We start from the raw sequence: 24,015 nt of genomic DNA on the forward strand, positions 1-24,015 counted from the left end.
AAAAAGTTTAAAGTATTATGAGAATTACCAAAGTATGATACAGACATGAAATGAGAAAATGCTTTTGGAAAAATGGCACCAATAAAATTGCTTGATAAAACATTTCTGTCAGTTCGTTAAAAAAAAAAAAAAAATGCTGTTTCCCAGAAGTGCAGTTAACAGTACATGCTGCAAAATGAAACAGAGTATTCCTGTATAGTAAGTATAGTTTCCACACTAAGCTAACTGTATGTCATTGGTATAAAAATAGATAATATTAATATATCGCTAAAATAATATGAGAAACCGATCACCAAAATATCTAAAGGAAGAGATTAATTATCAGCATTTTCATTTCAGCAACATGAAACGTTCCTACCTAATGGAGATCGTGCTGGCTTCTTAATAGGCGATGGTGCTGGTGTAGGAAAAGGAAGGACAATAGCAGGAATCATCTATGAAAATTATTTGTTGAGTAGAAAAAGGGCTTTGTGGTAAGTGCTAAAGACTGTCTGTGGGAACTTTCATTTGCAAATGACCAGCATATGAGGATGGGTCTTAATGAGTACATGTATTTTTGTAGAAGTGTCAAGGCCTGATTTTATTTATTCCTGAATACTGCTAGAATGATAGGATTTGCATTTAATTTGTGTATTTTTCTTTTCCCTTTCTTTTTTATAGGTTCAGTGTTTCAAATGATTTAAAGTATGATGCTGAAAGAGATTTGAGGGATATTGGAGCAAAAAACATTTTGGTCCATTCATTGAATAAGGTATGAAAGTCTTCTATTCAGTTGGTCATTCAGTAAATATCTGTGAGGCAAGAATGATAGTTTCCACTTTGTAGGGTTGTTAAGAGGATTCAGTTCAGTAGCTCAGTTGTGTCCGACTCTTCGCGGCCCCATGAATTGCAGCACGCCAGGCCTCCCTGTCCATCACCATCTCCCGGAGTTCACTCAGACTCAGGTCCATCGAGTCCGTGATGCCATCCAGCCATCTCATCTTCTGTCGTCTCCTTCTCCTCCTGCCCCCAATCCCTCCCAGCATCAGAATCTTTTCCAATGAGTCAACTCTTCACATGAGGTGGCCAAAGTACTGGAGTTTCAGCTTTAGCATCATTCCTTCCAAAGAAATCCCAGGGCTGATCTCCTTCAGAATGGACTGGTTGGATCTCCTTGCAGTCCAAGGGACTCTCAAGAGTCTTCTCCAACACCACAGTTCAAAAGCATCAGTTCTTCAGCGCTCAGCCTTCTTCACAGTCCAACTCTCACATCCATACATGACCACAGGAAAAACCATAGCCTTGACTAGACGGACCTTAGTCGGCAAAGTAATGTCTCAGCTTTTGAATATGCTTGAGTTATTTCACAAAGAGTATAGTGAGTGCTAGCCACAATTGTTGATTTTTGGTTTAGATAATGTGCCAGGTGGGTTATGTAGTGGCAAGTAAAATAGGCATTGTCTCTTTTTATGGGGTTCATTCTCTCAGTCTTCAGGGCTTTTTTCATTTATTGTTTTTATACAACTGCTATTGATGGATGAAACTAATACAGTGCATGTAAGAGGGCAGTGTAATAGAGCTGTGTGGACAGGTGGTGTGTCATTGCATCATGAATTGTGGTTTGGAGACTGGTTTTAGATATTTGTATATTCAATGAACTTGTATACCTGTACCTGTGTTCATGTTAAAACAGTTCTGTCATTTGGAAGAAAATAAGTTTCACTTTCTAGAAGCACAGTTTAATGTTCATTTAGCAAGTTTTTATTGGCCTACTAGGCACCAATTCCTGGAGTCACAGGGGTAGGTAGACTAGACAAACCTAATTCCTGCAGGCACTTCTCTGCGAGGCCTTTGACAGTGAATAAATAAATGTACATCTAGTCCTAAGTGAGCAAATGTACAGACTAGTCCTAAGTTGCTTCAGTGTTGCTCTGCCCATCAGTGACTTTTTTTAGGATAAGGTTTACTAAATGGGTTGGTAGGTGAAAGTATTGTGTCTTGGATAATTACCAACAGTTCAAAACTAAAACATGTAATGGGCATCTAGAAATATTTTTAATTTCTGAGTCAGTATAATTGAGGAGGGCTGCAGTCACTACTGATCATAATTCTTATATATCCCTCAGATCTTAATTACAGTGCTTTGCATATAGAAAATGCATAGTAAATATTGGTAGAATGAATATTGTGCCTTTTTCTTGGGGAGAGTTTGGTTTGTAATGTTTTTTGAGGATAGACTTTGAAAACTGGATCCTTATATATTAATTATATATATACACACACACACATGTGTGTATATATGTATGCACTGGTGTGTGAGAAAGTTTGTGTATGATCTTAAGAGGTCCTTTGACTTTCCTAAAGCCCGTCATGGTACCATCATTTCCTTGCTATATAGATTTGGGTGGGATAAATACTTCAGAGACAAAAGTGTATTGGTACCATCATTTCCCTAGTGTATAAATTTGGGTGGGATAAATATTTCAGAGACAGAAGTGTATTAAGTTCTTCTCTTTTCTTTTTCAGTTTAAATATGGAAAAATTTCTTCCAAACATAATGGGAGTGTGAAGAAGGGTGTTATTTTTGCTACCTATTCTTCCCTTATTGGTGAAAGTCAGTCTGGTGGTAAATATAAAACGAGGTTAAAACAACTTCTACATTGGTGCGGTGATGACTTCGATGGAGTGGTATCCTTTGCAACAAATTTTATGTTTTTTAATGACATGAAAGTTAATGTAATATATGGGAATTCTGAAGTTAAGTAAAAAGACTGCTGGAATCAGAGCTTTAATGATTACATAGCTTGCGAGGGAGTCAGATAGTTGATTCTGTTTTGTAGCTGTCATATGTGAGGCCACTGTTTAGTCCCTGCTTTAGGAAAATGTTAATAGGTATGGGACATGCTGAATATGCAGCCTTAAAATAGAATGTGGACCTAAATACCAAGAAGCACCCAGCTTTGTAAGATTTGTAACAGATTAATATGATTGGAGCCAATGGTTCTAATGGAGTGGTGGACCCAAGAACTGTATCAGTGCTAGCAGAATGACAGAATTCATATAGCATCAAAGTTGTCCTGTGAGAGCTTTGGCACCTAGTGATGTCTGAAGAAGTTACGAAACTCCTTTCAGCCACCTGAAGGACAGTGTAACAGCAGTTAATCAAAAAGAAAAACCACAGGCCCTCACCAACCCCCCATTTGATTTAAGCAGTCTTCATTTTCCACAGTAGTAACTTTTTTTGTATCTAGGAAAATATTTAAATATCTAGTTAAGATTAATGCCAAATTCAGTGAATGCTTTTGTGGCTAGCACAGTGGCAGAAATCAAGGAGAAGAATCACATAGAGGGCTTTGTTTATATTTGTAACTTTAAAAAAGAAAACAATCTGTAGCAGATACGGTAAAATGTTAGGGTTTGATGAAACAGATGATAGGTGTATGGGTGTCAGTAGAAAAAGAAAAAGTTCATGTGCAGGGCCTTGTTACCAACAGCATCCCTCCCTGAGATAATCATGATTTATTTTCACTCCAGAATTTTTTTCTGTTTTTGTTTGTTTGTTTTCTCTTTAGGACTCTTGCGTGTTTCCCCAGGCCTTAGGGAAATAAAAGTTAAGTCTTTCAGAGATTAGAGACACTTGGTACTAAAGTGACATGTTCCTTAATTTATTCTTTACAGATAGTTTTTGATGAATGTCATAAAGCAAAAAACTTATGTCCTGTTGGTTCTTCAAAGCCAACCAAGACAGGCTTAGCAGTTTTAGAACTTCAGAACAAATTGCCAAAAGCCAGAGTTGTCTATGCTAGTGCCACTGGTGAGTATTTATTTAAAAGATAAAGATATTTTTTTACATGTTATTTTTTCAGCTGTAATATGTTTTGTTTGGGGGTTTTTCAGGTGCTTCTGAACCACGAAATATGGCCTATATGAACCGTCTTGGAATATGGGGTGAGGGAACTCCATTTAGAGAATTCAGTGACTTTATTCAGGCAGTAGAACGGAGGTAATGGAATTTACAGTGTACATTATTTGTTCTCAGTAGCAATCTAAAAGAGGTATTATTGCTAAAATCTTTTCCATGTATGTTAAAGCTCTACTATATTTAATGATAGTTACTGTGTGTTTTAATTTTATTCAGAGGTGTTGGTGCCATGGAAATAGTTGCTATGGATATGAAGCTTAGAGGAATGTACATTGCTCGACAGCTGAGCTTTACTGGAGTGACCTTCAAAATTGAGGAAGTTCTTCTTTCTCAGAGCTATGTTAAAATGTATAACAAAGCAGTCAAATTGGTAAGCCTTTTTTCCTTAACTCCAAGTATTTTTAATGTACCCGACGATGTTTTTGTTAGTTTTATCCAGTGTAATGTCTGTCAGCTCACAGTATATTTCTGCCGTAAAACAGCAGATGAATTACTGGATCCTTGTTTTCCCAGTTTTCTCTGTTACAGTAACTTAAAAGAAATAACCATTTATAGCATAGCATGCATAGCTTTAAAAATCAACATAACTGTTTCCTAAAATTACTGTATTAGTTAATAGGAATTTTGAGACAGCTCTGTGTGAGTGTCCTAAAAAACATTTGTTTAGAGGTTCCCAAGTTATTGAAAATTCTTCATTGAATTAATGTTAACGGTGTCTTACACATTCTTTTGATTGAATTAGTCATATTGAAGTAAATCACACTCGAAGATTGAAATGTCTGTTGTTTGTGTGCCTTCAGTGGGTCATTGCTCGAGAGCGGTTTCAGCAAGCTGCAGATCTGATTGATGCTGAGCAGAGAATGAAGAAATCCATGTGGGGTCAGTTCTGGTCTGCTCACCAGAGATTTTTCAAATACTTGTGCATAGCGTCCAAAGTTAAAAGAGTTGTGCAACTAGCTCGAGAAGAAATCAAGAATGGAAAAGTAAGTTGGAGAATGCATTAACAGATGCGTCTTTGGTTTTGTTTTAGTCTTTGGGGTGTTGAAGTTTTCTACTTATAAAAGCCTTTGTTTCTAAAGGATAGTTGTAAGAGTATTAACCAGTGAGGCTTTAAAAAATACGTTTTTATGACAATAAAAGGAATATGTATTTATAAAGAATTTGGGTAGCTCAAAAAAGTATAAACAAACAAACATCACTATAACTTGGCTATCCATAGATGTAACCACTGATATCATGGATATGTAATACTGCAGAGGTTTTCGTTTTTGGTGAATATATATCTACTTAAAGCACAAAAAACTGGAGCAGGGGCTTCAGTAGCGTTCACTGCTGTAATACTGTCACCTGGCTAATTCTTGTTTGAAATCTTTCTAAGTTTATTTATTTTTGAACGTGCTGTGTGTTTGTTGCTGCATGGGCTTTTCTCTGGTTGCAGTGCTTGGGCTTCCCATTGCCGTGACTTCTCTTGTTGTGGAGCATGGACTCAAGGGCATGTGGGTTTCAGTAGTTGTGGCTCAAGGGCTTAGTTGCTCTGTGGCATGTGGGATCCTCCCGGATCAGGGATGGAACCCATGTCTGCTACATTGTCAAGTGGATTCTTTACCATTGAGCCACCAGGGAAGGCTTGAAATCTTTTTTTTAAAACTAAATATATAAAAGTATGTGTTGTAAGAAACCACATACATATTTTTATTTATAACTAATAACATTCTTTTTTTCCCTCCAGTGTGTTGTAATTGGTCTGCAGTCTACGGGAGAAGCTAGAACATTAGAAGCCTTGGAAGAGGGCGGGGGAGAATTGAATGATTTTGTTTCAACTGCCAAGTAATGTTTATGGTTTTGAGTCTTTACTAAGATGAATTTAAGTGTTAGCATTTCCTGGAGGCAAAATTTTTGCCTTTTAATTTTTTCTGATCTCAGTTTTCATAATCCTGTGTATCCATAGCAGTATATCTATTGAAAAACAGTAACATAGAAATACTGAAATGTTAAGTATTTTAACATTATATGTCCAGTATTTGGACTAATGGAAGGGCTTGATTTCTGTTTTGTACATCTTGGAATTCTGACAGCTTGGTTTAAGTTTCAGTTTTGTCTTTGCTTTGTATATTTGAAACTGCCAGTATCCAGCTGTATAATAATGGTTTCGTTTGTCCCAGTTTATTATGCTTTCGTGTCAGCATTGCAGATAATCCTTGAAAAGTCAAAAGAATTTTAAGAAAGGCTTTAGACGTTATTTTTTGGCTTTGCGTAACCAAACAATTCCAACTCTGGGAGTAAAACTAGTAAAATAACTTTTGCCACCATGGTATCTTTTGCCTTAGGGGATACATTCAAGTGGCTCCTTTTAAGACCTTAGGGGATACATTCAAGTGGCTCCTTTTAAGACATAATTTAAAACTCCTTTAAATTCAGAGCATGCACCTGCTAATCTGTATCTTGCCTAGTACTGCCTCTGAGATGATAGGTACAACATGGCTAGTGCAGCATCTCCAATATGAGATGACCTTCAAGTATGAAATATGCACCAAGTTTCAAAGACTTAAGGAAATAGAATGTAAAACATTCCATTGTGACATTTTATAGTGACAGGTTGTTTTCTGTAACTTTTTAATGTAGCTCCTGAAAGTGAAAGTCGCTTAGTCCTGTTCGACTCTTTGTGACCCCCATGGACTATACAGTCCATGGAATTCTCTAGGCCAGAATACTGGAGTGGGTAGCCTTTCCGTTCTCCAGGGGATCTTCCCAACCCAGGGATCGATCCTAGGTCTCCCGCATTGCAGGCATGCAGGGAGATTCTTTGCCAGCTGAGCCAAGAGGGTAACCCACGAATACTGGAGTGGATAGCCTATCCCTTCTCCAGCGGATCTTCCTGACCCAGTAATTGAACTGGGATCTCCTGCATTGCAGGCAGATTTTTTACCAACTGAGCTATCAGGGAAGCCCTAATGCAGCTTCTAGAAAGTGTGAAAGTTGTGCTTGGTTTGCATTACATTTCATTTGGATAGTCTTGCCTAGAATACTGAAATTCTTTTGACCTGGATTAGCAGTATCTTGTAAGATTGAATGAACTTTTTTGTTTTGTTTTGTTTTTTAGTAAGACATAGATTTAATTATTTTTAACTCTTTCACATACCTGAAAATGGAAATACATGTGAAATAAATTGGTTAAAGGATTGTTAAAGTCCTTTGTATTCAGAGTCCAGCTGTTCTGAATCACCTTTTGAATCAGTCCCTTATGTTCAGTTTTTCCACATGGAGTCCTCCTGTGCTGCAGCATTTCTGAAAAAGAGAACATTGGTGCAGAGTTCCTAAGCTGGCTTTATAATTATGTGAAGCTAACCAACTTGTATCCAATTTGGAGATGCTGCTAATAAAGTGTACTTATTTTAAGCAGATACTTTCAGTAATATTTTATATATAATAATTTTGCATACTGAGCCACTGACTGTCACTTTTTTATCTCTTCTACGAACAGAGGAGTTTTACAGTCACTCATTGAAAAACACTTCCCTGCTCCGGACAGAAAAAAGCTTTATAGTTTGCTGGGAATTGATTTGACAGCTCCAAGTAACAGCAGTTCACCAAGAGATAGTCCTTGTAAGGAAAATAAAACAAAGAAGCGGAAAGGTGAGTATTTTCCTTTAAATGGTGCTGGAAGTAATATAAACTTAAGCATTTTGATGGAAGCTGTATTTCGGGCATGTACTGCCTTCAAAAGATGCTTACTCCTTGGAAGGAAAGTTATGACCAACCTAGACAGCATATTAAAAAGCAGAGACATTACTTTGTCAACAAAGGTCCGTCTAGTCAAGCTTATGGTTTTTCCAGTGGTCATGTATGGATGTGAGAGTTGGGCTATAAAGAAAGCTGAGCACCGAAGAATTGACGCTTTTGAACTGTGGTGTTGGAGAAGACTCTTGAGAGTCCCTTGGACTGCAAGGAGATCCAACCAGTCCAACCTAAAGGAGATCAGTCCTAGGTGTTCATTGGAAGGACTGATGCTGAAGCTGAAGCTCCAATACTTTGGCCACCTGATGAGGAGAGCTGACTTATTTGAAAAGACCCTGATGCTGGGAAAGATTGAAGGCTGGAGGAGAAGGGGACAACAGAGGATGAGATGGTTGGATGGCATCACTGATGCAATAGACATGAGTTTTAGTAGGCTCTGGGAGTTGGTGATGGACAGGGAGGCCTGGTTCTGTGGTGCTGTGGTGTTCATGGGGTCGCAAAGACTCAGACACGACTGAGCGACTGAACTGAACTGCCTTCCTTAAATTGGATCATGTAGTGTTTGGTTTGTTTTTAAAGGAGGTGTCTTTTATTTATTTGACTGCATGTCTTGTGGGATCTGAGTTCCCTGACCAGGGATTGAATCTGGGGCCAAAAAGCACAGAGTCCTAACCAATGGACCACGAGGGAATTCCCATGGCCCATGTCATTTTGAATACACAAGTAATCCCCATTTTAAACTGGGGCCTTAACAGTTTGGTGCTGGGCACTTTATTGAGCACTGCCCACGCATGGTCTTGTTTAACTGCAAGGGATCCATATGAAAGGCTTTATTTTTTCAGTTTTATAGACAGGAAATTAAGGCACAGGAAGGTTAGGTGCTATCCGTAGGTTCACGCAACTACTGGATGATAAATGGGGAACCAAAATCTGGACCTTTGTTGTTGATGCTGTGTGTGTGGGTGTGGGAGAGTGTGTGTGTGCATATGCGCGCTTGCTCAGTCGCTTCAGTCGTATCTGATTCTTTGCAGTCCTATGGACTGTAACCTGCCAGGCTCCCCTGTCCATGGGGATTCTCCCGGCAGGAATACTGGAGTGAGTTGCCATGCCTTCCTCCAGGCCATCTTCCTGACCCAGGAATCAAACCCACGTCTCCTGCATTGCAGCAGATTCTTTACCCACTGAGCCACCTGGGAAGCCCGTGTGTTTATATAGTCTTCTTTAAAGAGACTTTTGTTAGTTTATTAATTATTAGGCATACACTCATTTATGTTTGTTAGACATTTTATAAAAATTGCAAAGTTGGATTTGTGTTTAGGTGCTTACCAAGCTCTTTGCCTTTTAGAAGTTAACATCTCAGGCTCTTCCTAAAATGCTGATAAGAACATACATGATGCTGTGTGTTCTAAACACAGTGCCTGACACTTTAACCTTAAGTTTTCATCTGTTGCAGGAAATGCTTTTTCCCTTATATTTTTAGTATGCCTGAAAGCAGGTTGGCTGTTGTAATTGGCATTATTTTTTATTTTGTTGACACAAAAAGTAATGCTGTGGCCTAGAGTCAGTGACCTATTAGAGTGGTCAGTGGATGGTTATGTTTCCCTTTTCTGAATTATCTTCTCACCATTTCATTAGTATGTGAACCTTTTTAATGTTCTTGTCAGTTTTGATTACTCTAGATATCTTCTATGAATTTCCAGTAAGATAATTCCGATTAGCACCTTGTTTAACTTTTAAAAATGCAGTTTTGTAGATTTTTTTTGGTAGTATTCCATAAAGTATTTAAGTAGTTTAAAAACTTGTAATTATTAGGCCTTGTCTCTCAACCTGATATACACATTCTGACAGTGCCAGAGATTATTTCATCTTTGTTTTCCTGAATTTTGAAACTTGTGCATTTGAAGGCTGTCTTGAGTTTATACTTATGTACATAATTTCTCCTAAAAATAATTGTATATAACCTGATCTTTTACAGAAGTTCAAAAGGCTATAATTGTTCATGAATTTTTCATTGTTCTTGTATGCTGCTGCTGCTGCTTAGTCGATTCAGTCATGTTTGACTCTGTGCAACCCTGTGGAAGCCTGTGCAGCCTGCCAGGCTCCTGTCCATGGGATTCTCTAGGCAAGAGTAGTAGAATGGGGTGCCTTCCCCTCTTGTTCTTGTATACTTATGCAAATACTTTTCTTCTGTAGTTCTTTTTTGAATTAATTAACTGTATTAGCTTATGAACTAAATATAATTTCCTAATTTTTACCACAGTGCATTTTGACTCTTGTTTGGGTTTGGTGGGCAGGTGAAGAAATAAATCGAGAAGCCAAAAAAGCACGAAAAATAGGTGGCCTTACTGGTAGCAGTTCTGATGATAGTGGAAGTGAATCTGATGCCTCTGATAATGAAGAAAGTGACTATGAGAGCTCTAAAAACATGAGTTCTGGAGATGATGATGATTTCAACCCATTCAGAGATGAGTCTAGTGAGGATGATGAAGATGGTAAGTTCTTTAATATTTTAAATATAAACGAAAGGGTCCTTATTTCTGTGTATTTGAAATGGGATATTGTACTAAAACCTTTTCTTTTCCTGTAAAAATTATCAGACAGATTCTAATCTTTGCTTTGTGGGAGCTCCAGGCTTGTCTGTCTTCTGGCAGTTGAGCTCATTTATGAAAGGTCATGATGTCAATTTTGTTCAATTACGTTTAACCTCAAACCATGGCATTTACCTCATGGTGTATGGATGTACTGGACTGCTATAGTTAGTGGTTTGCAAGTTGTTGGTCAGCAATACAAAAAAACTCAATGGTAGTTTCCTTTGAAAATTCTGTACTTGTGTTAACAGATGATTTATGTCTTTCCTTAACTTTCAGATCCCTGGTTAATCAGAAAAGATCATAAGAAAAACAAAGATAAAAAAAAAAGGAAAAGTATAGATCCAGACTCTATTCAAAGTGCCTTATTAGCATCAGGTCTTGGATCAAAACGACCTAGTTTTTCTTCTACACCAGTTATTTCACCTGCTCCTAACAGTGCACCAGGTAACCACGTGGATGTTTGCTTTGTCTGTGAAATGAACTTTCAAACAAAACAAATATTTAAACTGTGTACTGATTTTTAACACATGTACTTTATCTAGCTAACAGTAACACCAATAGCAACAGTAGCCTTATAACAAGTCAGGATGCTGTGGAAAGGGCCCAACAGATGAAGAAAGACCTACTAGATAAACTAGAAAAATTAGCTGAAGACCTCCCTCCTAATACCCTGGACGAACTTATTGATGAACTTGGTGGCCCTGAAAATGTTGCTGAGGTAAATATGACTTGAACACGGTTGATTATGTCCTAGGTAATTTTCTTTTTTTGCCACTTACAAATCCTTTAGAATGAATAATACCTTGTTTCCTCATAAAATTGTCTAATATCCTCTCTGAGATCTGAGAACCCTTGTTCTACTCTAGTTGTTAGTCATCCTAGAGCAAGTGAGTTCCTTCCCCTAGTGTCTTGAGTGTCTGCCCCAAGACTCAGGTCTCTGTTACTGCCCCTGTCACACAGCCGTTGCTGCCATTGCCATGTGTCGGCTTTCTCCACTGAATTTGGACTTTGAGAGCCAGGCTTTGTGTTGCAGGGTTTCCTCTCCCCCGGCGTGTGGCGTGGGAGAGGACGCCCACTGCACATTGGCTCCCTTCTCCCTTTCACTCCACCGTGTTTCTCCAGCGGGAGTCCTGAGCTTCTGGCACCACAGTCAGATACCTTAATTGTGAGCGACATCGTTTGACTTTGCAGATGACTGGCCGCAAGGGGAGGGTTGTAAGCAATGATGATGGAAGCATATCTTATGAGTCAAGATCTGAACTTGATGTTCCTGTGGAAATACTAAATATTACAGAAAAACAAAGATTTATGGATGGAGATAAGGTATGTCTTTCTAGGATGCGTTTTGGTGAAAAGAATTATGCCCATACATTTCAGTTAATCTTGAGGTTTTTTCTTTTAATATAAATCACGTATATTGAATGTTTTTTTTTTTTTAAGCTGATAGTAATTACTGAACATTTTACATGTTTTCATAGTTTTCTTATAAGTTGAATGCGGTAAGTGTCATGCACAGAATAAGATGCAGCTCTTGATAGTTTTGGGGCCTTTTGAAGTCTTTAATCAGAATATTAATGTATCATGTTCTTTCAGGTCATATTAGTGGTCATACATCTAATGCTTACTTGAGTGTCAGTGTAATTTTGAATCTGGAGATATATTTAAGCATGTCTAGATTACTAGGATTCTTTAGTTTTACTGTTTCTTATCTTGCTCTGCTATGTTCTATTAGGATGATTTACTCTGAATGAATGTAGATTACACTTGCTTATTTAATGACTGCAGAGGTTGTGGTTGCCTTCAGAGGCCCTTTCTGTATGCTCTTATTTTTAAGTAAACTTCATGAATTGTAAGAGTCTCAGATCAGTTCTTCCTCCATCTAGTTGGAATTGCTTATAAGCGTTTGCTGATGAGTTTGCTAAAAAATAGGTAGGTGTAACACTTCAGCCTCATTGCTTAATTTGAAAGGGGTAGAATAAAATCTTATATGTTTATCCACATTTTGCTTTATATTTAAAAAAATTCTTTTGCTTCTGGAAGTGGAAAATAGATGATAGTTATTATCATTATCAGAGTTATCTTTTAAGTGTATTTAAAGCTTTTGTTCCGGAGAAGGCAATGGCAGCCCACTCCAGTACTCTTGCCTGGAGAATCCTATGGACGGAGGAGCCTGGTAGGCTACAGTCCATGGGGTCACTAAGAGTCTGACACGACTGAACGACTTCACTTTCACTTTTCAGTTTTCACTTTTCACTTTCATGTATTGGAGAAGGAAATGACAACCCACTCCAGTATTCTTGCCTAGAGAATCCCAGGGACAGTGGAGCCTGTTGGGTTGCCATCTGTGGGGTCGCAGGGTCTGACATGACTTAGCAGCAGCAGCAGCAAAGCTCTTCTTATATATTTTAAAGATTGTAGGTATAGGTATTATCAATTATTTTATGTATTTGTTTCACTAGTAATTTAGGCCCATGTCCATTAGGAATTATGTATTAGTTGGGATCAGGTTTGGCTGTTAAGTGACAGAAAACCGACTATCACAATGGCTTGAAGTGGAAGTTCGTTTTTCTCATGTAGAAATTTTGTTAGGTAGAACAGCACTGGCATGACCCCTTGAAGACTAGGTCGCTTCTGTCTTGGTACTTTATATGCAGACTTGCATTTCCAGGTTAACCTCCATATTCCATGACAGCTATTTCACATTCAGTCATTACGCCTCTGTGTTTCAGCCAGCAGAGAGGAAAAAAGAGGAAGACATATCTTCAATTAGGGACATTTCCTGGACATTGTGGTGCTGGGTGGAGTGTGTCCATACTTAGCTGTAAGGGAGACTGGAAATGTAGTCTAGATTTTGAGTGTTCTTGTAACCATGCACAGCTAAAATGAAGGGTTCTCTAATTTAAGGAGAATACGTAGTGGTAGATGTTTTCCTGCTTGTCTTTGTGCAAAAGAGATCTTTTATTTTTTCTTCTTCCACTTGATACAGAATATTGCTATCATCTCAGAAGCTGCCAGCTCAGGTATTTCATTACAAGCGGATAGAAGAGCTAAAAATCAAAGGCGAAGAGTTCATATGACTCTGGAATTACCATGGAGTGCTGATAGAGCGATTCAGCAATTTGGTAAGTCCTGCACTGAATTTCACTTCATTGGGGAAAACACTTTAATATTGGACATAGTAAAACTCGACGCATGTGTCAGTTTTGGAGATACTTTGGTATTGCATGTACCTTAAAGTATAGAGTACATCATAACTGTCTTTCTTAGTCATAAAAGCTGTAAAAGACCTGCAGTAGGGCTTTCTGGCTTTATATTCAGTAGGGCTTTCTGGCTCCTTAGGAATATCCTTCTTGCAGACCTCTGGGGATGTACATTACCTTTGTCAGCAGCTGCCACTTGATGTCCTTTTCAGCCACCAGTGGCTTGAGTGAGGGCACATTGCTCCTCCCTTCCCCTCCATCTTCAGGTCCCATGACCTGGCAATTTAAAAAAATAGAAAAGAAAAATTAAAGAAGTTTTTTTCTGAGAATCCAGAGCAGCTGTGCATCAGCAACACTGTGGTCAACCAAACGGGTAGCACTTAACAATGAGATTATCACTTAACAGTTTTATGGGAGTTTTTGTTCTCTTGCAGTGAGGAGTGTTACTCTGAATACAAATGCTGTTCAAGTCATTGTTTGCAGTTTTTTCCTTTTTGGGGAGTTGGGGTGATCACATTCTTTACTTTTCAGGATACCAGCTCACTTTAAGTGCTAGGAACAGATCTCAGAACACTAGTATTGGCAGACACAGTCAGTGACTATTTTTTTAATGTCGTTACAGGACGAACTCATAGATCAAATCAAGTTACCGCTCCTGAATATGTCTTTCTGATTTCTGAATTGGCAGGAGAACAAAGATTTGCATCTATTGTTGCTAAAAGACTTGAGAGTTTGGTAAGTTTTTTAGTTACATAGGTGTGTGTAAAAGATGGTGTATGTTACTTGTCTTCTCTGCCTTGATTGGAAATTTTATGTTTGGATAGGGCGCACTTACACATGGAGACAGAAGAGCAACAGAATCTAGAGATCTGAGCCGGTTCAACTTCGATAATAAGGTACCTTTCAGCTCTCAGTATCCCTGAAAAATTGTGACAGTGTATGGTGTCTGTGAGGAACAGAAAGGTCAAGTGGTTACTGTTTAAAACTTTTTAAGTTGCCTCCTCTTATGATTTTGCTGTAAAATCATGGCTTCCTGTAACATGGAAAGCAGTTCGGTCTTCAGTGATCAAATGTGCAGTATAATGATCTCTTTCCCGTGGGAAAAGAGGATTATAATAAATACTTGCGGAAGAATCAAGTAGGAGTTCCCGGTAGTAAAGAAAGTTGTTTGTTTATTGAATGCCTGCTGTGTGCAAAGGTGTGAATGAGGCACTAGGCCATGTAAAGTTTACATAAAGGTAATTGAGTCCTGCTATTTTTTACTGTTTGGTACAATAGTAGTTTTTATAGCATTCATTTGGTCATGTAATTGAAGAGTATCCAAATGCTGAAACTGGTTAAATGTCTTTGTTTTTTTATTGCAGTATGGAAGAAATGCTTTAGAAATTGTCATGAAATCCATTGTAAACCTCGATTCTCCTATGGTATCACCACCTCCAGACTATCCTGGAGAATTCTTCAAAGGTAACTTTCAAAAATAATCATAAAAAAGGAAAATGAGTACTGACAAGTCTCACCTGTTAGAAGGTACTAAAACCCATTCTAAGAGGTGCTGTTGCTTTTAGTTTTCTTTGGACATAAAATGTATGAAATTTAGAAATTGATGGTTATCAGACACCTAAATTGACCTCTTATAATACAAGCAGTAGATTTACTAAATTTCATTCAGGTAAAGTGACTTTACTCTTGAGTTTATTGCATGTTGTATAATTTTAGATTACTAGAGGAAAAATGGTTTTATTAGATTAATTGAAGATGACTACGTCAAATAACTTTCTGCATTTAATTTTAAGTACCTGGGTAAATCTGTGAAGGTTAGTGGGGAGTGTATATATTGATAAAATTGGCCATATATTAACAGTTGTTAAAACTGGATAATGGGTACGTGTGGGTTCATAGAATATTCTCTTTTTACATTTGTGTATATTTGGAAATTCTTGTATTAAACAAGTCCTAAATAGGGCTATAGAAATTCTTATATGTATAGATTTTACCCCATTAATATTAGTAGTCTGAGAGATTTCAGTAGCTCAGAAAACTGTGAAAGTATTTTGGAGAATAAATAGATGTAAGACACTTGAAACATTGTCATTATTAAGTTAGCATTTTTTGCTAGGAAGTCCTTTCCAAGAACTGGTGTTTACTGTTGGTAGTAGTCCGTATTGACACAGCTGGCAGGGCTGTTTATAATCATTGATGGCATTTAACAAAACAAAAACTTATAAAACTTTGGCCCTGTTATTTTTCTCCCTTTCCCTTTCCTTCGTGTTTTCTTTTTGTTTGGTGATTGGAGGGATTGTCAAAACGACCCACCGATTTACTTCTAGTTCTGAAATAGTACATGTTATTTATTCACTGTCAGTAATGAAAACTAACCTGAAAGTGAATAATGAGGAGCCAATACTCTGATTAAGTACCTGCCCACTTCCACTCTCATCTGGTAAGGTTACAAATGTTGACAATTTGAACAGGAGCAGCCTAACAAACCCTTGTCCATGTTTGTCTAAACACAGAGCTTTTTAAAAACATAGTACTTGCAAAGTACTTTTCTCAGTATATCACAGACATGTATCTCTTATAAGTTATTAGCTATAGCATGAACACATTTTTAACAGTTGTGTAATACTCTCCATCTAGCTTATGTAACAGTTCTTCAGTTATTCCTTTATTGATAATTCAAGTAGTTTTAATTTTTTTTGCATCACAAAGTGCTGGAATTATAATGGCTATTCTTCTATTCAGAAGAATTCCTTCTGTTCAGGTAATTTCTTCATAGAATGGGTTCCTAAAATGAGAATTTTTTGCATTGGAGGTCTTTGGCTACAGAGTTGTCATGTCACCTGCAGAATCTAAACATTTTAAGCACGTAGCAGTCTAGCTAATTAAATAAACTTGTAAATAGGATATAATTATGTTTCCTGTTGACCCTTTTCTCTTTCTTAAACCCTTATTCAGTAAGTCTGGGTTGGAGCCTGGACACCAGTATTTTTTTTTTTTTTTTAACAAATCATCCTCTTAGTAACATAATTCAGAACATGTTGACCGTTATACTTGTTGCTTATCTTTTGCATCTCCTTGTCAATACTGATAGGTAATGTTTGGAAAGGAAACATGATTATTTCCTTATTTACGTAGTTATTTAATCACTATCCTACTGTGTATTCAAAATTGATTCTGTGAGCAGAGCAGCTTTGAGAGAGCCTAGAATCTCCACTGCTGAAGACTGTTGTTGGAAAGATAAGACATCTTAGTGAAAACAGTATGTATAATGTGAAGTTGAAAAGTGAAATAGCTCAGTCGTGTCCGACTCTTTGCGACTCCATGGACTGTAGGCTACCGGGCTTCTCTGTCCATGGGATTTTCTGGGCAAAGGTACTGGAGTGGGTTGCCATTTCCTTCTCCAGAGGATCTTCCTGACGCAGGGATCGAACCCAGGTCTACCTGCACTGCGGCAGACGCTTTACTCTCTGAGCCACTAGGGAAGAGTTCTAGGATTTTGAAGTGCCTGAAGATTTTTAGGGTCTGTGCGTTCCTTTTAATTCAACTAATAGGAATTATGGAAGATACGTATGCTAAAACGTGATCTGGTTTAATAGGTAACAGCTCATTGAGTCATTTGAGCTGTAACATTTTTTATAAATTTGTTTTATTTTAGATGTTCGACAAGGACTGATAGGAGTTGGCCTAATAAATGTAGAAGATCGTTCAGGAATTCTTACTCTAGATAAAGGTAATAGTATGAGTTTCATATATGTACATAACTGTTGCTGATTATTACAGCCCATATTGTTGTTTGTTTTTGTCAATTTGAAGGGGAAGTTTCAAGTCTGTTGGTCTGTCTTTCAGTACTTAGTGTTCACAAAGAATTCCTGCTACTATGTTTATTCAAAAAATTAGACCTCTATTCTCTGCTTTCTATGTATCAGCAATTCTCAAACTAGGTTGCAGGTATGAGCAACGGTTGAGCTTTTTGAAAGTACTTAAGCCAGGCCAGGAGCTCAGGCAGTAGTAATTTTCCAGAGCTCTAGGCCTAGAGTTCTACTTGTGCAGCAAAAGTTGAGCTTCACTGACTTCTGGCACTTAATAACTTTACAAGTTATGACTTAATGTTGGAAAACATTCTTATGTGTTAAATTGTATTCATATTTTCAGTAAGTGAAGTTGAAGATGCAAAAATCTAATTTGGCAAACATCTTTTGACCACATAGTATAGATGTATTAATAGCTAGAGGTAGAAGCATTCAAAGTATAGGCCCGTTCTGGAAACAGTCCAAGAATTGTGAGGGAAGACTTTGGAGAAGAAAGTGAGACTTGAACTAGGCTGAGATGAATAAACTTGTTAAATTGCCATTTGAATGCCTTAAATCGTTCATAAAATCTTGTCGTTGCAGATTATAACAACATAGGAAAATTCTTAAACAGAATTTTGGGCATGGAAGTGCATCAACAGAATGCTCTATTTCAGTATTTTGCTGACACACTTACTGCAGTCGTTCAAAATGCCAAAAAAAATGGAAGATACGATATGGGGATCTTAGGTAAGTTGGGAAATTTTTAAAATGTCATGTGTATTCCTCATAATTTTTTTTATACTTATGTGTTGCTTTTTCTTATTCAAGATCTTGGTTCTGGAGATGAAAAAGTGAGGAAAAGTGATGTTAAGAAGTTTCTGACTCCAGGATATTCAACATCTGGCCATGTAGAATTATACACAGTAAGTCTGTAAAATGTGCACATTCAAATATAGTGTGCTTTTCTGATAGACTTCCTAAGAAGTGAGTTTAATCTAAATTTCATTACTGTTTTTTTTACAGATAAGTGTGGAGAGGGGAATGTCCTGGGAGGAAGCTACCAAAATTTGGGCTGAGCTGACAGGACCAGATGATGGCTTTTATTTGTCATTGCAAGTAAGACTTACTTCCTTTAAATGTTAATTGTTAAAATAATCTGTTTTCATTGCCAGCATTGTAATTATGTTGGCTTTGTACTGATTTTCCTACTGTATTTAGCTTTCTCTATTATGATAATTTATCATTGTAAGTGTGATATATTTTTAATAGTTTTTGAGGAGTATTATTAAATGCAAGTTTTAAATTATTACATATTTGAGGACTTCCCTGGCAGTCCAGTGGTTAAGACTTCATGTTTCCACTGCAGGGGGCATGGGTTCTATCCTTGGTCAAGAAACTGAGATTCTCCTTACCACTGAGCATGGCCCCCCCAAATTGCATATTCTTAGTGAATTGAACTGTTTACGCCATAATATAGTGAGTGACCTTCTTTAGTCATAATAATGCTTTATGTCTTCAAGATTCAGTTTTCAGTTACTAATGTAACTACTGTCATCAGTTTAGTATTTGCATGTGGACGGAGCTAAGGGGAGAGAGAGAGTGTGTATACGTAATTTACAGTAGACATACACATGTACACAGATGAGTGCATAATTTATTTGTCCTGATTAAAACTATGGAATTTTAGTTTCACCTTTTCTCTGATACTTCGGTCTTCTTTCTTCCACACCAATAATCCTTGTGCTTCAGGGCACACAGGATGATAAAATATTATGGGCACTCTACCCCAGTATTCCTGAAAATACTTTTTAAAAATAACTTATTTGCATATACCTTCCCCCATTCTATTTAAAGAATAGTTATACTATTTCTACACGTCGGCATCTGACAATGATATAGTATACTTTTCTTTTTACCCTTAATTAATCTTAGTTCTATAGGTAATAACAGTTTTACCAGACATGGAGTCTATTATTTCACATTTTCTTTTCTTGAATATCTTATTAAGATGCTACTATTTACTCTTCTGAGATAGAGTTGCTGTCAGAGTTTGATGGTGTTCTAATTTCCTTTCCCTTTTATATTTAATTGTTTTTTTGTGCCTGTATGTACGAAGGATTCTTTAAAGTTTGGTCATTTTATTAGAGTTTATCTTGTGTTAGTCATTCTTGGTCAGTATTCTTAGGTAGGTGGTATGCTCTTTAATGTGTAGTTTCAGATCTTTATTTTAGAAAGTTTTGAATTATTTTTATTTGTAAAATTTTTAGTTATTTTCTTCCTTGAATTTCTCCATTACTAGGACTCCTCTTATCCACACTTTAGATCTTTACTTGCCTTTAATATTTATTTTCTTTTGAATTCTTTTTAATCTTTATTTTTTTTCTTTAACAGCTTTATTGAGATGTAATTCACATACTGTACAGTTCACTCACTTAAGTGTATAATTTAATGATTTCTGGCATATTACAGAATTTTTTAAAGTTAGGGTAAAATACATAACAAACTTGCCATTTTAAAGTGTACGATTTAGTGGCATTGATTATATTCATAGTGCTGTCCAGCCATCACCATTACACAACTCCTCCAGCCTCTGATAACCTCTCATCTCTTTTCTGTCTATAAATTTGCATATCTTGGTACCTCGTATAAATGGACTCATGCAATATATGATATTTATGTATGGCTTCTTTCACTCAGCATATTGTTTTCAGTGTTCATCCATGTTGTAACCTGTGTCAGTTCTTTATTCCTTTTTGTGAGTCTTCTCTAACACCACAGTTCAAAAGCATCGATTCTTCTGTGCTCAGCTTTCTTTATAGTCCAATTCTCACATCCATACATGACCACTGGAAAAACCATAGCCTTGACTAGACGGACCTTTGTTGGCAAAGTAATGTCTCTGCTTTTTAATATGCTATCTAGGTTGATCATAACTTTCCTTCCAAGGAGTAAGCATCTTTTAATTTCATGGCTACAATCACCATCTGCAGTGATTTTGGAGCCCAGAAAAATAAAGTCAGCCACTGTTTCCTCATCTATTTGCCATGAAGTGATGGGACCGGATGCCATGATCTTAGTTTTCTGAATGTTGAGCTTTAAACCAACTTTTTCATTCTCCTCTTTCACTTTCATTAAGAGGCTCTTTAGTTCTTCTTCACTTTCTGCCATAAGGGTGGTGTCATCTCCATATCTGAGGTTATTGATATTTCTCCCGGCAATGTTGATTCCAGCTTGGGCTTCCTCCAGCCCAGCGTTTCTCATGATGTACTCTGCGTATAAGCTAAATAAGTAGGGTTAGACTCTAAAGAAAGATGAGCACAGAAGAATTGATGCTTTTGAACTGTGGTGTTGGAGAAGAGTCTTTAGAGTCCCTTGGACTGCAAGGAGATCCAACCAGTCCAACCTAAAGGAGATCAATCCTAGGTGTTCATTGGAAGGACTGATGGTGAAGTTGAAACTCCATTACTTTGGCCACCTGATTTGAAGAGCTGACTCATTTGAAAAGACCCTGATGCTGGGAAAGATTGAGGGCAAGAGGAGAAGGACGACAGAGGATGAGATGGTTGGATGGCATCACCGACTCAATGGACATGGGTTTGGGTGGACTCCGGGAGTTGGTGATGGACAGGGAGGCCTGGTGTGCTGCGATTCATGGGGTCGCAGAGTCAAACATGACTGAGCGACTGAACTGAACTCCATTGTATGTGTATAGCACTTTTTGCTTATTTGCAAACATTTATGGAATGACAAACTCTAAATGAAGACCTGATTCAAGAAGTAACTGTGTAAAGGAAACCAATTATGATGATGCCACAGGCAGGGTAAAACCGTAAATACGCTGTCTAGAGTACGAATCCTGAACTTTTTATGAGAGGGGTCAGATAGTCAGTACTGTAGATCTTGCCAGGGCGTGTATCATCTCTGCTGACTCTTCTTTGTGAATTTTTTTCCCTTCCTTTCTAAGGTACTTTCTCCCTCCCTTCCTTAAACTGTTGTTAAGCATAAGATCAGGCCAGATTTTGTCCATAAGCCTGGTTTATGGTCCCTAATTCAGTAGCAAAGCTCTCAAACTGGATCTGGTTCTGAGGGGTGGGGAGGGAGGATTGTGTGTGTAAATTTTATGATTCTCGTGAGGTTATACAGAGTAATAGATAGGGATTTCTTGTACATGAGTTTTCCCAGTGGTAGCATTTTATACAACTATAGTACAATATCAATTAAGATATTGGTACAGTTCACCAGATTTTATTCAAATTTCTCTAAGGCCTTGGATAGGATTTTGATTGGTCCATATAGGATATTGGTTATTGTCTTTCATTTGAAATTATTGCCAGAATTGAAGCACTGGTATATTTTGTTGAAAATGCTGATCCTTACCAGTTTCCCTGGAGTGAAAGGATGTGGTGACCTTGCCCTTTGTTACTGTCTGCATGGGCTCAGACAGCTGGATGTGAGGAGTGGGCCTTCAAAGAGACATCTGAGATTTCCCTGGTGGTCAGTGGTTGAGATTCCACACTTCGAGTGCAGGGGCCATGGATTCCATCCCTAGTCAGGGTACCTAAGATTGTGCACACTGGGGCGCAGCCAGAAAGTTAAAGAAAAGCAGGCATTCTTCCAGGAAGGCATAGCCTGTTTCTTTGAATCTCCTCAGCAGTAAGCACATATGACTTAGAATTTGTTTAATGTGTGTTGACATTAGGAAAGCCATGTCAGAATCATTGACACAATTTTTAAAATAATGTTTATTTATTTATTTTTGGCTGTGCTGGGTCTTCATTGCTGCTTGTGGGCTTTCTCTGGTTGTAGCGAGCAGGGGATACTCTTCATTGAGGGGCAGAGGCTCTAGGCATTGAGGCAGTAGATTTAGTGGAAGGACCTAGTTGTTCCTCAGCATATGGGATCTTCCCAGACCAAGGATAGAACCCACGTCCCCTGCATTGGCAGGCAGATTCCTATCTACTGTACCACCAGAAAAGTCCACAAAATCACTTCCTCTGTAGTGTGATGCTTATTTTATAGCTATAATAATTATCACTGTCAAGGTAGATCACATTGTTACATGCTTTAACATCGCCTTAAAGTATAATTAGAGTATTTCACATCAGCTGATAAAAGATTTTTAAATGTACTTTTCGCTCAACTAATGTTTCATAGACTTCATAGTAATTATATAAACAGTGTTTCAAATCATGTGAACAAGTAAAAGACAAAGGATCTTTAATATCCACAAAAGGTAAAACACTGAGTCGTTTTATCCATTTAAGAATTATCTTAATATAAAAAGTTATAGCTTAGCAAACAATTTATTTTGTAGAAAAGGAAGTGTTAGTTGCTCAACTGTGTCCGACTCTTTGTGACCCAGTGGACTATAACCCATAACCGCCAGGCTCCTCTGTCCATGAAATTCTCTAGGCAAGAACACCGGAGTGGGCTGACATTCCCTTTTCCAGAGGATCTTCCCTACCCAAGGATCGAACATGGGTTTCCTGCATTGCAGGTTGAGTCTTTATAGTCTGAGCCACCAGGGAAGCCCTGTAGAGGAGGGCTTTTTTGTAGAGGAGCTGGGAAGATAACTTTCAAACTTTTCCTTTTCCTTCAATTTGGCTCCAGAGACTCTTGCTTTGAAATTGTTCACCGTTATTTAGAACAGATACTAATTTCCCAACCTTTTATTTCCTTGAGTTAAATGGTGCTTTTTACAACTCCTTTGTCTTAGGATTTCTCTCATAAAGTCCAACTTTTAAAAATTTAAAAAAAAAAAAAAAAACGGAAACACCATGTTCCATTGTTTGTCTAATGCATCCTTTTCTTCCACTTCTGCATCATATTGTGTATTATTTGTTCAACATTGGCTTTCTCCTATTACAGCATTACTGTCTACAGATCAGTTTGTGCTATTTCATGTGGTATTTCACCCTCACAAACTGTAGGCTTAAAATTAGATGAATTCAGAGGACTGTGAATGATCAAAATTGTTTTCTTGAAGGTTGTATTTCATTGTAGCTTCAAGGGGAGTAACATACCTTAGAATTATTTCCCATGAAAACCCTTCCTCCCACTACTTAGATTCCTCTGTCACATCTCTGAGCCTGTCTAGGCTCTGAGTCCAGTGTCATGGACTAGAAGAAGCAAAATTTTCTCCATTGGACATTGTGCTTTATGTCTTATTTGACACAATTTTCTAAACAGTATCTTGACCTTCAGCCTGCCTCAAAGTTAAGGCCTTCACCTTGTTTAACTCGATTACACAGCAGTGTTATCCTTTCTTCACAGTTCTGTGTTTACCTACACATCTGGCATTATAGGCTTACCTGGTGGCTCAGAGGGTAAAGCATCTGTCTGCAATGCAGGGGACCCGGGTTTGATCCCTGGATTGGGAAGATCCCCTGGAGAAGGAAATAGCAGGCCACTCCAGTACTCTTACCTGGAAAATCCCATGGACGGTGGAGCCTGGTAGGGTACAGTCCATGGGATCACAAGGAATAGGACACAACTGAGCGACTTGACTTTCACTTTCTTTCACTTTGGCATTATAATCTGTCAAAGGATAAGATTTGCTGATGTGATGGTACAAAAAGCAAGCCTGTCTTAAAATGTACAATGTTGACTATATATTTTCTCACCTTTTTTTTTTTAATAGATAAGAAACAACAAGAAAACTGCCATCTTAGTTAAAGAAGTGAACCCTAAAAAGAAGCTTTTCTTAGTTTATAGACCAAATACCGGGAAACAGCTCAAATTAGAAATTTATGCTGATCTAAAAAAGAAATATAAGAAGGTATTTTTCCATTTGTACA

At 37.6% G+C, this 24,015-nt stretch overlaps 1 protein-coding gene across 2 annotated transcripts in view; it reads left to right on the forward strand.

The window, feature by feature from the left end:
* SBNO1 (strawberry notch homolog 1) overlaps nucleotides 1-24,015 on the forward strand; it is a 43,134-nt gene that overhangs the window by 14,556 nt on the left and 4,563 nt on the right. For both annotated transcript variants that reach the window (XM_068989745.1, XM_068989746.1), the window contains exons 7-28: nucleotides 340-473; nucleotides 661-751; nucleotides 2,506-2,667; nucleotides 3,658-3,793; nucleotides 3,877-3,982; nucleotides 4,118-4,271; nucleotides 4,702-4,884; nucleotides 5,631-5,728; nucleotides 7,383-7,534; nucleotides 9,931-10,128; nucleotides 10,504-10,671; nucleotides 10,770-10,945; nucleotides 11,419-11,550; nucleotides 13,214-13,349; nucleotides 14,050-14,162; nucleotides 14,252-14,323; nucleotides 14,792-14,891; nucleotides 17,083-17,157; nucleotides 17,819-17,965; nucleotides 18,047-18,141; nucleotides 18,242-18,334; nucleotides 23,859-23,996. In XM_068989745.1, the coding sequence (XP_068845846.1) occupies nucleotides 340-473; nucleotides 661-751; nucleotides 2,506-2,667; nucleotides 3,658-3,793; nucleotides 3,877-3,982; nucleotides 4,118-4,271; nucleotides 4,702-4,884; nucleotides 5,631-5,728; nucleotides 7,383-7,534; nucleotides 9,931-10,128; nucleotides 10,504-10,671; nucleotides 10,770-10,945; nucleotides 11,419-11,550; nucleotides 13,214-13,349; nucleotides 14,050-14,162; nucleotides 14,252-14,323; nucleotides 14,792-14,891; nucleotides 17,083-17,157; nucleotides 17,819-17,965; nucleotides 18,047-18,141; nucleotides 18,242-18,334; nucleotides 23,859-23,996 (2,859 nt within the window). The remainder of the gene's footprint in view (nucleotides 1-339; nucleotides 474-660; nucleotides 752-2,505; nucleotides 2,668-3,657; nucleotides 3,794-3,876; nucleotides 3,983-4,117; nucleotides 4,272-4,701; nucleotides 4,885-5,630; nucleotides 5,729-7,382; nucleotides 7,535-9,930; nucleotides 10,129-10,503; nucleotides 10,672-10,769; nucleotides 10,946-11,418; nucleotides 11,551-13,213; nucleotides 13,350-14,049; nucleotides 14,163-14,251; nucleotides 14,324-14,791; nucleotides 14,892-17,082; nucleotides 17,158-17,818; nucleotides 17,966-18,046; nucleotides 18,142-18,241; nucleotides 18,335-23,858; nucleotides 23,997-24,015) is intronic.

This window comes from Capricornis sumatraensis, chromosome 17 (genome assembly GCF_032405125.1).
Source record: "Capricornis sumatraensis isolate serow.1 chromosome 17, serow.2, whole genome shotgun sequence".
NCBI classification, from domain to species: domain Eukaryota; kingdom Metazoa; phylum Chordata; class Mammalia; order Artiodactyla; family Bovidae; genus Capricornis; species Capricornis sumatraensis.